Consider the following 13,802-nt stretch of genomic DNA (forward strand, 5'->3'; position numbering starts at 1 on the left):
CAGGGCAGGATGTCTAGATGAGCAAAAATCTACGGGTGGGTTTGCTATATTTCTTCACTCTAACTTGATTTCGTTAAGTGCTTGTAAGACGGATCCCCTTGTAAGAAGGCTATAGTTATCTAGGTCTAAACTGTGTTGAAGGAGCTTGGAGTACAGCAACCAAGAGCAGTTTGTCTCTTGTGTGACAACTAGGGCATTTTGGAGACCGAGCTCCATGGAGGCCTTAATTTTGGAAGTTTCAAAATTCAAACTTTGCAGTTTCAAAACATTATGGAAAAAAATACACATGTATACAAGGATGTAATGTGGTATGTGCGTAAAATTTTGGGATGAAATACCTTGAATTGTGAGTTGCACATAAAAAATCATGGACGATGGATAATACATATTCTAAGAAGCCACATATTTTTTTAGCTCTCATTTTAATGTATTTTGACCTGGAAATTTACACACATGTACATTACGTCTCTAGGTAAATTTTATGAAACTAAAAAGTCTGAATTTTGAAGTTTCCGAATTAAGGCCTTCATGGAGCTCGGTCTCCATTTGGCATTTTCGGACAACTTGGTGCTACATATATGTTACCAAACCCGATATTTCATGATTGGTTGTGTCTTGAATATCATGTTATTTTTGCCAAAGTTTAATAGTAGAGGCATCTTCATTTTCTTATCTTGCTCTTTTGTAGAGCAACTTTAGCAGAGTCACCATAGTGGGGTCGCCGCTCCATACGGATTTGGAGGCTATTGGACTTGTAAGCAAACATGAAATTGCCAAAACAGTTGCCTCCGTAAATTTTTTTTTGTCATCTTCAATTTTGTAGGGGCAATTTATTCTCAATTGAATCTAACCAAACACATGTATCAGCACAGTAACTTAATAACAACTATATTTAGTGGGCACAATGTGTCGCATTACATATAATTAGCCACTGGAATGCCATTCGATGACATTTTCATAGTATGCAATGTCACGATTCAACATTGCCATCGACCTCCCCTGAGAGATTGTCAAGGTAGGCATAGGGGTCAGACTCACGAGCGGCAGTCGCGAGTTGTTGTTGCTCCTTATCGGTGGTTGCAGGGTAGAATTGTGCTCTCGTTGCGAGCTTTGAGGGCACAGAGCCACAACACGATGGCGACCGGGGACTCGGAGGCGACGGGGCAGCGGTTTCGATGGGAACGACCTCGTTGATGTGTATGATGGCATTCAAGGTGCCAGATCGATGCCTTCCGCTGCCATGGGAGACAATATATTTTGTCACGGGAGGATGGATCGCCATGCGTGTCGTAGTCGGAGGAATCATCGGTTGCCGCAGCTAGTGCGTCATGGGGGAGTTTGCACTGTCAGTGTGCCACAACTGGGACAAACGGTTTAGCCAATGGGTTACACCCCTCCGGTGCGTCCGCATTATGGCGGAGAGGGGAGGAGATGGCTAGGGAAGGAGACGGCGAGAAAGGGGAGCTGGCAGCTAGGGTTTTGATGATGGGGACGTGTTGGCACTGGTATTTTATAGCTGGGTTGCGTGGCGGCCATCCAAACGGGCGCCTCAGGAATTCAAGGTGAAAGGGTACACCATCGATGGGCGGGTGGTTAGCTATCTCGTCAACCCACTTGATGGTGATTACTCTTCGCGGTGGTGTGTTTGCCTGTCGGGCGCTCTGTAAAATCCCGGCGTTGGCCAAAGAAGGAAGAAGCTGAAAGTTTCCTCCCAAGCTGGTGATTGGATATGGAGCGAGCTTTCCTCCCAAGCTGGTGATTGGATATGGAGCGAGCTTTCCTCCCAAGCTGGTGATTGGATATGGAGCGAGCTTCAAACGGGGCCTCCACAATCTTCTTATTTGAGCGAACTCCATAAATTATAGCGATCATGGTGTGCCATTTTAGGTCAAAATCACCGTATTGGCAATTATTATAGTCGTCGGGGCATACAACAACTCCGCTAGAGTTGCTCTTAGTTCTTTCCACTCGTTAGCATGATCGAGACGGAAATTGGGTGAAAGAGACACGTGGCGCTCAGAGAACATTTTGCCACGACAAATTGGCAATAGGATTTACGTACTATTTAGGGCCATTTGGCCAATTCAAGTGGACAAAGGATCGATTTGTAAATAAAAAAAAGGTAAAAATACGCATTCCTTCCCGCCAGGCGCCACCCGAGCGCGTCACGCTGCCTGTCTTCGGGCTGCCGCACCGTGTAGCTCTGCCAATGGTCACAGGGAAAAAATAAGGCACAAAAAAAAAGCCGACAAAGAAAAAGAGCGGAAAGAGTCCCTGGAAGTGGGTCGCACATGCTGGATTTCATGGACCTGCACAGCATCAGCATGGGACGGCGAAACCTAAACAAAGCATAAAGAGCAAGAACCTTTAGTTGAGCAACAGCCACTACAGACTGAAGAAGGGAGCAACTGAATACCAGCGATGAATCCACGTTCTGGAAAAATGACAGTCGCATAGTACCACGAAACAAGAGCATCGAGTTATTCAGCACTCTAGCAGTAGCTTGGGACACCGAAGCAAGAACTGAAAATAGCTGGAGGAAACACTGAAAGAAGTAAAGAAACACGGCGGAGATTAGATACAGAGGCCCTAGGTATCTATCTAGGGGTGTGAGAGTATACTACAACAAGGTTTGCTCGGCTCCAATGAGCGAGGGGCAATAACGGTGGCGCGCCTTTGCTCGCTTCAGTGCTTATAGTCGTCACTAGATGGTCTAAGGATCTAGATTTAAATTTTACGTCTACTATTCTTTGTACTGCCCTAACAGATGATGAATAGATCAGAAGTTTTTCCCGCAAAAAGAATAGCCTGCACGAGCAAGCTAAGCCAACCATTTGATTAAAACATGTGAACCACAGTTAGAGCGGCAGAAATCTGCAACAGCCATCCGAAAATGATTCAGAAATTTGGGTCACTGAGTGGACTCACCTGTCATGCGAATGATGTAGAGAAATGATGGGAGCAACCACTACCACTGTGACCAAGATTAGAGAAGAAGCTTCTAGTTAAGATCGGCCAAGAAAAGCAGTTGAAAAGAAACAACATAGATATTGGTGTTTCGTTATGCCCCTGGAACCACACCTTCAAAAATACTACATACCTGAAACCTAAAATGCCAACAAAAATAGTACGACAGCGCAACCAAAACTGTTTGGTCTGAACAACACATCCGGCTCAGAAATACTTCAAAGCCTTGGTGGCATTGATTTGGGACGTGGTTACAGGAGTGTATTTGGAGTTCACATGCTTTTGCTCCCATACACTTGGAACGAAGAATAGCTGACAGCTTAGGGTTGGAACACATTTGGCGAACTCCAAAAAGAACAGCACCTTAGTTTACAAGAGGGCGGGCAGGAGAGCTAACTAGGCATCTTCACAACTACAAAGGGCATACACAGATTCATGCTCAACAACTCAACGCCGATGCTTGAACAATCAAGCATCAGCTTCCAGCTTCTTAGAATTCAAGTTAAAGCACATGCACTTGTCTATAAGAGCCTCCGACTCGTTGCTGTATTCTTTGAACCTGTACTCCTCCAACTTGAAGGCTGATGGAACCTTCCCTTCACTGTAGCACCGGTTACACAAGCTAAAGGAGTGTTTTGTTTCCATGAACCGTGAACCGATGATAGGATATCTGCATACGGAGCAGGTGTGGCTGCCGTGGCGAACATGATCACTGTCTTCAAGCTTCACCAGTGTGGTTAGAATTCCAAAACCCCAATCAGGATCATTGAACATCTCAAGGAACTCTGTGTACGATACCATGGTAGGGTCAGACTCCCCATGCATTTCAAGCATGTCGCTAGCCCCATGGGTTGGTATGTAAACGGCACGGAGAAGTTTAATGTAACTTAGCGCGTCACTCCTCCTGATCTGGCCCCTGCCACCTTCGCTTGCAGGACGCCAAAGGAGTGCATCGAAGACGACACGCTTGCGCCTATCCACAGGACCAGAACAGATTGGAGCAATGATAGCAAAGAACATCCCAAGATCAACGCGGCCAGAGCCAGACGCATCAAGGACCGAGAGAATTCTTTCGTTCATTGCCTTGACAGCACCCTGGAAGGTATCTGGCTTGAGGAAAGATAGGAGCCTGCGAAGAATAACCTCAAGAGCTGCTTTCCTGATCGACTTCTCTGGGATGCCAGTGCCTGAGTAGGATACGGGGACATCAGTCTCATTCATCTCTTTCCTCAGAAGCTCAGCATCACAGTGGCCAAGCTTTGTCGTCCTCTCGAAGGCCCTTATATCAAGGGCATTGGCCAAATCCTGCCGCAGTGTGGTCTTACTTCCAACCCTCTTGAACTTGGATGCTTCTACAATAACAAAGGCTTCCTCTCCTTGAGCATCATGTTTTCCTTTTGAAGGCTTTGGCTTCTTTTTCTGCAGTGTCTTCAGATGTGAGATGGCATCATACACCTCCACCCTTTGTGTCATCTTAAATGCTTCCTTGAGTGCCTTCTTGGCCTCCTCGGACTCTCCCTGCCCAAGCAAAGCAACTGCCTTGTTTAGCTGAGCACGCCAATGGTTTGGTCGGATGCTCAGCACACGAGTATACATCTCCGCAGCTCGCACAAATCGGCATGCGTCCATGTTCAATCCACCAAGATTGTATAAGGCATCAACATGCCCAGGTTTAAGATCAATTGCTTTCTGGAACTCCTGAACTGCACGGTCATCATCCCCTACTGCATGCAAGGCTGACCCAAGATCACAGTGCGCATCAGCATAGTCTGGCTTCAGGAAGATGGCCTCCTCCAGTGCCTTCTCGGCTGCACGGTATTCCCCAACACCAAAGAGTGCACTCCCAAGGAGCTTCAGCGCGCGGGCATGGGATGGGCACAGTATGGCAGCCTCTCGATAGTGCTCGCAGGCACCAAGTACCATCCCCTCAGCCTCCATTGCAATACCAAGGTTGACATGGATCTGTGGGAGAATGTCCGCGGACTGGGAGTTACCTGCCTCTGCCGCCTCGAGGGCAAGGAGGAACTCCTCCTTGGCCTCGGCGTGGCGGCCCAGGGCGTAGAGGCAGTTACCAGCGCGGAAGTGCGGGCGGACGTCGGTGGGCTGAAGCTCGCAGCCACGGCGGAAGCTGGCAAGGGCGTCTCGGAAGAGGCGGTGCTCGGAGAGCGCCCGGCCGATGACCATGTGGTTGTCGAAGGCCTCCTCGCGCGAGCGGGAGGCGTCCGCGCGCGTGCGGAGAACAGCGAGCTCCTTGACGAAGGTGAGGTAGTCCCGGCTCGTCTCGTCCCACGGCGCGGACGCCAAACCCGAATCGGCGGAGGCGGAGATCTCCCTGGACCAGCCGGCCTCGGAGAAGGAGTCGAGATTGCTGCCGCCCCCGCTGGTGTCGATGGAGGAGGTCTTCCGCAGCTGCTTGGAGCGGAGGCGCTTGACGAGTATCTCCAGGTCGTCGAGGAGCGCCCAGGAGGAATCGAACGCAATCCCGTGGCTGGGCGAGGTCGCCCAGGCCGGCGCGGCGACGGCGGCGCGGGAGCTGGACGAGGGGCCCGTGCCGCCGATGCCGAGCGGCCTGAGGTGGTCGTCGAGCAGCGAGGCGGCGACGGCGGCGCCGGAGGTCGGGGAGGGCGAGGCGGCGGCGTCCCCGGGCCCGATCTCGGGGGAGGAGGCGTCGGAGTCGACGGCGGGCAGGGAGAGCGCGAGGAAGTCGCGGTCGACGTCCCCGGCGCCGTCGTCGTAGGTGCGGAGCAGGCCGGTGAGGGACAGGCCCTGGCCCCCCGGGAGGATGAACTCTGCGTAGGTGCGGAAGACCTCGTCGAGGATGGCGGAGATCTGGTCGTCGCTGAACTTGACCCGCGGGTTGACGGCGACGACGAGCTTGGCCATCTCGGCCCGGTCGAGCCCGCCGTCCCCGTTGGCGTCGAAGCGCTCAAAGATCCTGCGCACCTTCTCGGCCCGCGCGCCCCTCCCCGCCGACGCCGCCGACGCGGACAGCGCCATCGCGGGAAGCCGCGCGCTGGGTGGGGGGGCGGAGCGGCGATCGACGGCGAATTCGGCACGCGCGGGGGCGGGGGATTTGAGGTGAAGGGGGGAGGCGGGGGTGGGGTGGGACCAGGGTGGAGCGGCGGTTGTGGTGCGGCGTGGGCGTGGGCGTGGTGTGGTGGAGGTGGAAGGGAGGGAGACGATGGTTGGAGGGGGGGGAGGTGGCAGCCTGGCTTGTGGCTGGGCTAGCTGGAGGGCTGAATTCGCGAGGGAGGGCGGGTGCTGGTTCCCTCGCGATCACATGGACATGGTGGATAGGGCGCTCCGTCCGTCCGGCCGGCACTGGTCAAGATTGCAAGGCTTTGGAGCCGCATGTATGTGTGGGCGCGCACGTTGAGGCGTTGGAGACCTCGTCACGCTCGGTCGCGCGCCCTCGCTGTCTCGCACCGTTATGTTTTGCGGTTGCAGTGGCCTGCTGCTGCTGGTGGCGGTCCTCGGCCGGTCGTGCTGCTGGTACCGCGGTCAGCAGGAGTGAACTGGTTGGTAGGTCCGCCCCCGCCAGCCTTCTTGTCGTCGGGGACCGTCAATTTGTATTTTGATCCTTCAAAACAAGATCGCCAATGTTTATAGGTTTATTGTTTCAGTTTTGCTAAAGTGCATCTAGATGTGCCATTGCACATCCAAGTCCTGTATCATTGATCTTACGCGAAGATTCATGTGGATATTTCCTTTTTTTTTTCTTTTTTCCTTTCTATGCTTGCTTGTGTCACTTAGATATGCAATAATTAAGGCATATATCTAGATGCGCCCTAGACAAAACCTGTTTACACTACATTTTCGTTGCATTTCTAGGAAGATATTAGGCCATGTGAACCAACAGTGTACCACCTTAGAGCATCTCTATCCCGCCACCAACCCTTATATTTCCGGCGTTATAGCATATTCGGGCCTTTACGGGCTAGAACAGGTCTGACAAATTTGCAGCGGCCCGTAAAATTTATACGGGCGGCCTGCAAACCGCCCCTCCAGCCGCTATATGTACGGGGAGGGAGAGGTTTAAGTCTACCGTCTCGCAATAGATCCGCCATGTTCCTCTTCCCCTCCGCCACTTTCTTTTTCACCTTCGTCGCCGTCTTTTTTGTAGCTCAAGCGAGCGCAACCATGTCGGGAAAAGGCCGTGGACATGGGGTCCCCGCCGCGCAAGCGTGGCCAGCACGACGCGGAGGCCGGCAGCTCGCCGTCGAGCCGTGGCGCTCGGCGCAGGTGTGCAACCGCGGCGGGAGCCACGGGTGGTGGCGCTTCCGCTGTATGAGGCGTTGTGGTCGTCGACGAAGGCTCTCCGCAAGGCGGAAGTCGCACGCTTCGCCGCGAAGGAGGCGCTGGACGCCGGTGAAGAGGGCGTCGCCGCACGCTTTCGAGGCGGCGCACACGGAGTACAAGCTCGCCTAGACCATCTACCGCTTCGCTTGCAAGTTCTACCTCGGCGTGAAGCCGTAAGCTACGGCCGACCCTCCGTAGTTTCTAGTTTAAGTTTGTTAAGTTTGTTTGTGATGAACACCAGCAAGATCCAGACTATCCACTATGTAGCGGTAACTTGTTTTGTTGAAGTTTTTAAATTATCCTGTATCAGATCCGGTATTTGTTCTATGTGGGGGATAAACTGCATGCAAAATTGATTTAGGGCGAATCCTAAATTGATTTTGCGGGGAGGGGATTCAGCCCACCTACTAGATGCTCGTAGGGCATTTCCAACGCTGACCCCTAATTGGGACACCGAATCCGTCCGCGGACAAGTGGTGACCCGTCCGCGAAGATTGATGTGGAAGCTGGCCATTCAACCATGCACGCATACATTTCAAAGTAGATTTCAATAAACTGGACAAAATTCGTGTAGAACAGATGATTTTCATATAAACCGAAGTACATTCATTACATTTTCAATATTTTTTATTTTTTTAAAGGCCCGCGACAACGCCCATCCTCCACGTCCTTGTTCTTCCCTTCCTGCGGTGCCAGGTCCATCTCGCGTTCTCCATGAGGGCGCGTCAATGAGACCTGTGAAGTGAAGGTGCGGTCGTCGGTGCGAACGAGTAGAACATGCGAGACGGACCGGCCCACTTGGGACTCGAGGCAGCAGTTGCTCCGGACGGGAAAGGCTGCGGGCGAAGGAGAGGGTTTTGAGTGTGGTCAGGTTGTCGGAGGCATGCGTGACAGTTGTCTGAATGCCCGCAAAGCCCCACGCCCTCTAAATTGAGAAAGTCTAATTTTTGTAATCGGCCAATTCGTTAGCATACCACTGAACCACTTTTTATTAACATAACGACGATGAGCCAATTCATTAACATACCATTGAACCACTTTTTATTAACATAATGACAATGAGCCCTTATTACAACTGATGCTACAAAATCTTTTTGCTCTTTTTTGGTACCAACGGTTAAGAAACCTTTCCCCTTAACTTGCTAAACTAAATCACAAGCTTCTGATAAAAACGAGCCGTCTTAGCAAGATTTATAATATGAGTACCTTTACGCTTTGCCGAAATGTAAGGGCTATTTTAGGATTCTATTTTTTAGTACCATGACCAAAATGAACGCATGCTTCTATTATCTCTTTCAAATTAATGTTCCAATATCTTTTTGTCATTTTTTCCACACTTCCTTCTTTTTCATCGTACCATTTCATTAAGGAATTTATTTCTTTTTAAAGCCCCCCCGGAAAGATCATGGTTGTCATCTAGAGGGGTGTGAATAAGCGCTTTAAAATAATTACAGTTTAAGCTTGAACAAATGCGAAATAAAACTAGCATTTAATCTATCAAGAACAAAACCTAAAACAACTAGGCTCACTTATGTGCACCAACAACTTATGCTAAGCAATATAAACAACTAGGTGATAGCAAGATATATAGCATGTAACACTATGGCTATCATAAAATAAAGTGCATAAGCAAAGGGCTCGGGTAAGAGATACCGAGGCAAGCGGAGACGACAATGTATCCCGAAGTTCACACCCTTGCGGATCCTAATCTCCGTTTGGAGCAGTGTGGAGGCACAATGCTCCCCAAGAAGCCACTAGACACACCGTAATCTCCTCACGCCCTCGCACAATGCAAGATGCCGTGATTCCACTAAGGGACCCTTGAGGGCGGTCACCGAACCCGTACAAATGACAACCCTTGAGGGCGATCACTGAACCCGTACACTTTGGCAACCCTTGGGGGCGGTCACCGGAATCCGTACAAATTGCTCTGGGCAATCTCCACAACCTAATTGGAGACCTCGACACTTGTCCCGGAGCTTTCCACCACAATAATTGAGCTCCGCGGCACCACCAACTGTCTAGGGTGCCCAAGCACCCAAGAGGCACAAGCTCTAGGGTGCCTAAACACCCAAGAGTAACAAGCTTCTCAACTTTCACTTTCACGTATCACCGTGGAGAACTCAAACCGATGCAAATGCAATGGCAAGAACACACGAAGTGGTCAAGTCCCTCACTTCCAAATCCCACCACAACAACAAAAGCTATGGAGGAATATGAGAGGAAGAACAAGGAGAACACCAAGAACTCCAAGATCTAGATCCAAGGGATTCCCCTCACACAGAGAACAAAGTGATTGGTGGAAATGTGGATCTAGATCTCCTCTCTCTTCCCCCCCCCAAAACTATCAAGAAACCATGAATGGATTGAGAGAAAGCAAGCTCGAAGAAGGTCAGCAATGGGGGAAGAACACGAGCTAGAAAGATAGGGACCATTGGGGACCTTGGGCAGTTTTCCAGCTTGAGAGGTAGTACCGCTCAGGGGAGCAGTACTACCGCTTAGAGAGGTACTACCGCTCTACTACTGCTCAAGCGGATTGGGTAATAGAAGCATAAAAAAAGTGGAAGTGGAAGCGGAGCTGGTCAGCGGAAGTACCTCCTAAGAGGTACTACATTCGGGGAAGAGGTACTACCGCTCTACTACTACTCAAGCTGAAAAACTGCCCAAGCAAAACAGAAGGAGCAAGAAAACCAGAACTGCCATAACTTCTGCATATGAGCTTAGAATTGAGCAAACTCAAGCTTGTTGGATAGATGGCGACGATTACTATCCAAACAACGACTAGTTAAAGTGAGAAGAGGCAGTAGAAAAATGCCAATGATATAGAGATGTGAACCCTCTATGAATAAAGAATCGGCAAAAACTCCAACATCGAAAACATCATAGAAGAGGCATATGAACTCCGTTTTCGATGAAATCGAGCTTGTCATGAAGATGACCATAAGCTCTAAAACTCACAAAGAGAAACACCAAACAAGAACCAAGAAAGATGATGCAAGGATACAATAGTTTGAGCTCTCTACTAATGATACTATCAAGCTAGTTACTTAAGAGCCCCCCTTGATAGTACGACACTCGATCCTATAACCCGGTCTCCCAACTACCACCATGAGACCGGTGAAATAGAAAACCCATCAAGGGAAAACCTTTGCGTTGCATATAGTCCACTTGAGCTAGATGATGAAGATCTTGACTTCCTCAAGTTGGACCACATTTCTTGATTGCTTTCGCTTGATGAAGACAAGTCGATTGCTCCCCCATACTCCACTATCACTACTGCGGGATGCTGCTAACGCGACACTACAATCAGAGACCCTTTGACGAAACTGTGTGCGATGCATTAATCACAAACGGTGATGTAAAAAACCCGTTCAAAAAGATGCAAAACGTTTGTGATGCAGATACATCAAACACGATTCATATTTTAGTTGCATGTGCGATGCGGGGCATACAGTTCAGTTCAATCTGTTTATGCAATCCGTTCATCTGTCAGATGCCCCTAGCATGCTGAACATGGAACCGTCCCCCTCTTTTCATCTGTTCGGAAGCCGTCTAACGCCAGGAATTCATCCTCGGATGTTTTCCCCTCCGTCTGCAATGTGACGCCCGGATAATTAAGCTACAGTAATTCTCTGCTAATGATGCCACGTCATCATTGTTACTGTTGCTAATCTCGCTTAGATTCAAATCGGTTCAAATTTAAATTAAAGTCAAAAATAAAAGTTTTCAAATGTCAAAAATAAAATGTGCAAACTGGGGCAAATAATTCTTAAGTATTATTGGTGAAGAAACCAAATTTTTATAAGATGTTTAAATGCTCAAAAATAATTAGAACAGTGGCTTAAACAATCATTTAAATGCCTTTTATAATTTCTAAAATGTTAAACTATTTTATTGGTGAGTGAGACTTTTTATGGCAGTAGCATATTTGGTAACATTAATTTAGGTGCTAATTAGGTGTTTTATAAAACTAAAATTAATAGATAATAAAACATAAGACAAATAAGCAGAAAAGTTAAAAGTAAAACAAAAAATAGAACAGGAGAAAAACCCCGGGCCACTTGGCCCAATTAGCCGCAAAGGCCGGCCCACCTGCGCCTGCCTCCCTCCCCTGTTGACGGGGGGTTGGTGTGGCGGTCATCGCCGTGGCCACTGGCGCCGTGGCGGCCATCCGCCGGTGAAACCCCGCCAACAAATAGGACCGGCGCCCCTCCCTCGGCTAACCCTAGCCCTACCTCGCCCCTCCTCTCGCTCTCTTCCCCGCGATGCATAGGAGCCACCTCTCCGCCCCGGCGCCTTGCTCGTCGGTCGCCCGAGGACACCGAGCCGACCATCGCGCTCCACCGCGGCCACCGGCCGGTCCTCGCCTCGCCGCCGTGCTGTAGAGCCTCTCCGTCGTCTGCCACACCGCCTGGTGCCAGAAGTTGGAGCTGGGGAGCTCTATAGCGCCGGATCCCCTTTGTCATCTTCCTCGGGTCGCCGCCGTCGCCTTCGACTCCGGCCACCGCCCTGCAGCTACTAAGCCACCGAAGGGCCACCTTGTGCCCCCGCTGTGAGCACCGCTCCCCTCTCTCACTCCCTTGCTTCTCCCCCAGGCCATAGCTCGCTCTCCGCGTCCCCTCCGCCATTACCGAACCACCGCGACCGAACTCACCGGAGCTCGTGCTCCCTGTCGAATGGCCGCCTATGGAAGCCTAGTCGTGCCCTAGCGCCGCCCGCTCGTGTAACCGCTGCGGCCTTTCCGTGCCCACCTGCGCTGCTGCCGCTAGTTGCTTTTGCTGCTCATGGCTGCCGCCCTCGCCCGCTGGCGCTCGCCACTGCTTCCACCACTGCCTCCCTGCTGCTCCCTCGCGCCACCGCTGCCTGTCGCCCTGTGCCGCTTGCGCTCTTGCGCGCCTCGTCCGTGCCGCGGCCCCGCACGCGCCCATGGCTGTGCGTGGCCGCCGCTGCCCGTCCCCTGATGCGGCTCTGCTCCGGCCAAGTCGCCGCATGCCGTCGCTCGCACCCCGCCTCCGCAGTACCCAGCGCCCGCGCTCCGCCGCCCCCTGCGCTCGCCTCCGCCTGCCGCGGCCGGCCGGCGAGTCTCTCCCCGCCGCGCCGGGCTACGGCCTCCGCCGGCGCTCCCTGTTGCCCCGTTCGGGTGCACGGGCGCCCACGCCCGCAGCTCCCGTAACCCCTGCGCCCGTTAACCCGCGTGGCCTCCTGGGCCACTTACAAGTGGGGCCCACCCTGTTATAAAAAGAAAAAGAATTAGAAAAATATATATTAATAAAATTAATTAATTAATTAATTAAACGGTTAATTAACTTAATTAATTAATCTTAGTTAACCTAATGAAGTAGATTAGTTAATTTAAAACTACAGTTAGCTAGATGAGCCAATGACAAGTGGGACCCAAACACTATTGACCTTTTGACCAGTCAAATATTGACTGGGTCAACTCTGCTGACTGTACCACTCCTGGACCCCATTGGTCATACACTCAGGCTAGTGTAGAGCTAGGTGACAAATGTTTATTCTGTTTTTAGTTCGAATTAATAATAAATCTAGAAAGGCATTAAACTTTAGAAATTAATAGAAAATAATCCATAACTCGGATGAAAAAGTTTTATACATGAAAGTTGCTCAGAACGACGAGACGAATCAGAATACGCTCTCCGTTCATCTGTCAAATGCCCCTAGCATAGCGAACATCGAACTTTTCCCCTCCGGTTCCTCTATCTGAAAATGTCGGACTTCGGGAAAACGTTCCCGGATGTTTTTCCCCTTCGCCGATATTGCGTAGTACTACGTTAGAGCACCCCTAGCGCTGCTTATTGCCTGTCATGCATCTGTTTGCTCTATATTTACTGTTTCTTCCCCCTCTTCTCTCCGGTAGACCCCGAGACCGCTGTTGATGTCCCTGTGATCGACTACGTCGACGATGACCCTTCTTCCCTTTCAGCGGAACTTCCAGGCAAGCCCCCCCTTTGATCATCCCGATATCGCCCATTCCATTCTCTCATGCTTGCATTAGATTTTGCTACTGTAATTGATTGCTCCTATTCTGATGCATAGCCTGCTTTTGTACCTGCTATTGTTACCTACATGCTTGTCCTAAACTGCTTAGTATAGGTTGGTTAGAGATCCATCAGTGACCCCACTTGTCCTTGTTGCCCCTGCTTCATCATCGATGCCTGGATCAACGTGATCGACGACCAGAGCTTGACACCTCACATCACATCACGCCCCTTTAGTTGCTCGACTCTGCAGAGCTACTATCGAATGCCGAGGGTGATCCCTCATAACGCACTCCTGATGATAATTCTGTAGTGTAGCTATTCGGTAGTGGTCATCGAGGGTGATTTCCTCTTTCACCATTCCCGATACGACTCTGTCGTTCAACACCTCAAGTGTGAACCTCGAGGGTGGTCCCTCTTACGTTCACCATGATGATTACATTGAGTGGAATCCACCGGGGGTGATTCCTCGGGTTTTCCCCTTGATGTCTGGACACACGGTTACCTTGACTTTACTTGAGACATTGGTGAAAGCCG

At 50.6% G+C, this 13,802-nt stretch overlaps 1 protein-coding gene across 1 annotated transcript; it reads right to left on the minus strand.

The window, feature by feature from the left end:
- Positions 1-3,181: 3,181 nt before the first annotated feature.
- On the minus strand, positions 3,182-6,283 carry LOC123097977 (uncharacterized TPR repeat-containing protein At1g05150). The gene has a single exon (XM_044519840.1). It carries the CDS (start codon positions 5,962-5,964, stop codon positions 3,436-3,438), a length of 2,529 nt encoding a protein of 842 aa, XP_044375775.1. The 5' UTR covers positions 5,965-6,283; the 3' UTR covers positions 3,182-3,435.
- Between the last annotated feature and the right edge of the window lie 7,519 nt (positions 6,284-13,802).

The sequence above is a fragment of the Triticum aestivum genome, chromosome 4D (genome assembly GCF_018294505.1).
Source record: "Triticum aestivum cultivar Chinese Spring chromosome 4D, IWGSC CS RefSeq v2.1, whole genome shotgun sequence".
In the NCBI taxonomy this organism is placed as follows: Eukaryota; Viridiplantae; Streptophyta; class Magnoliopsida; order Poales; family Poaceae; genus Triticum; species Triticum aestivum.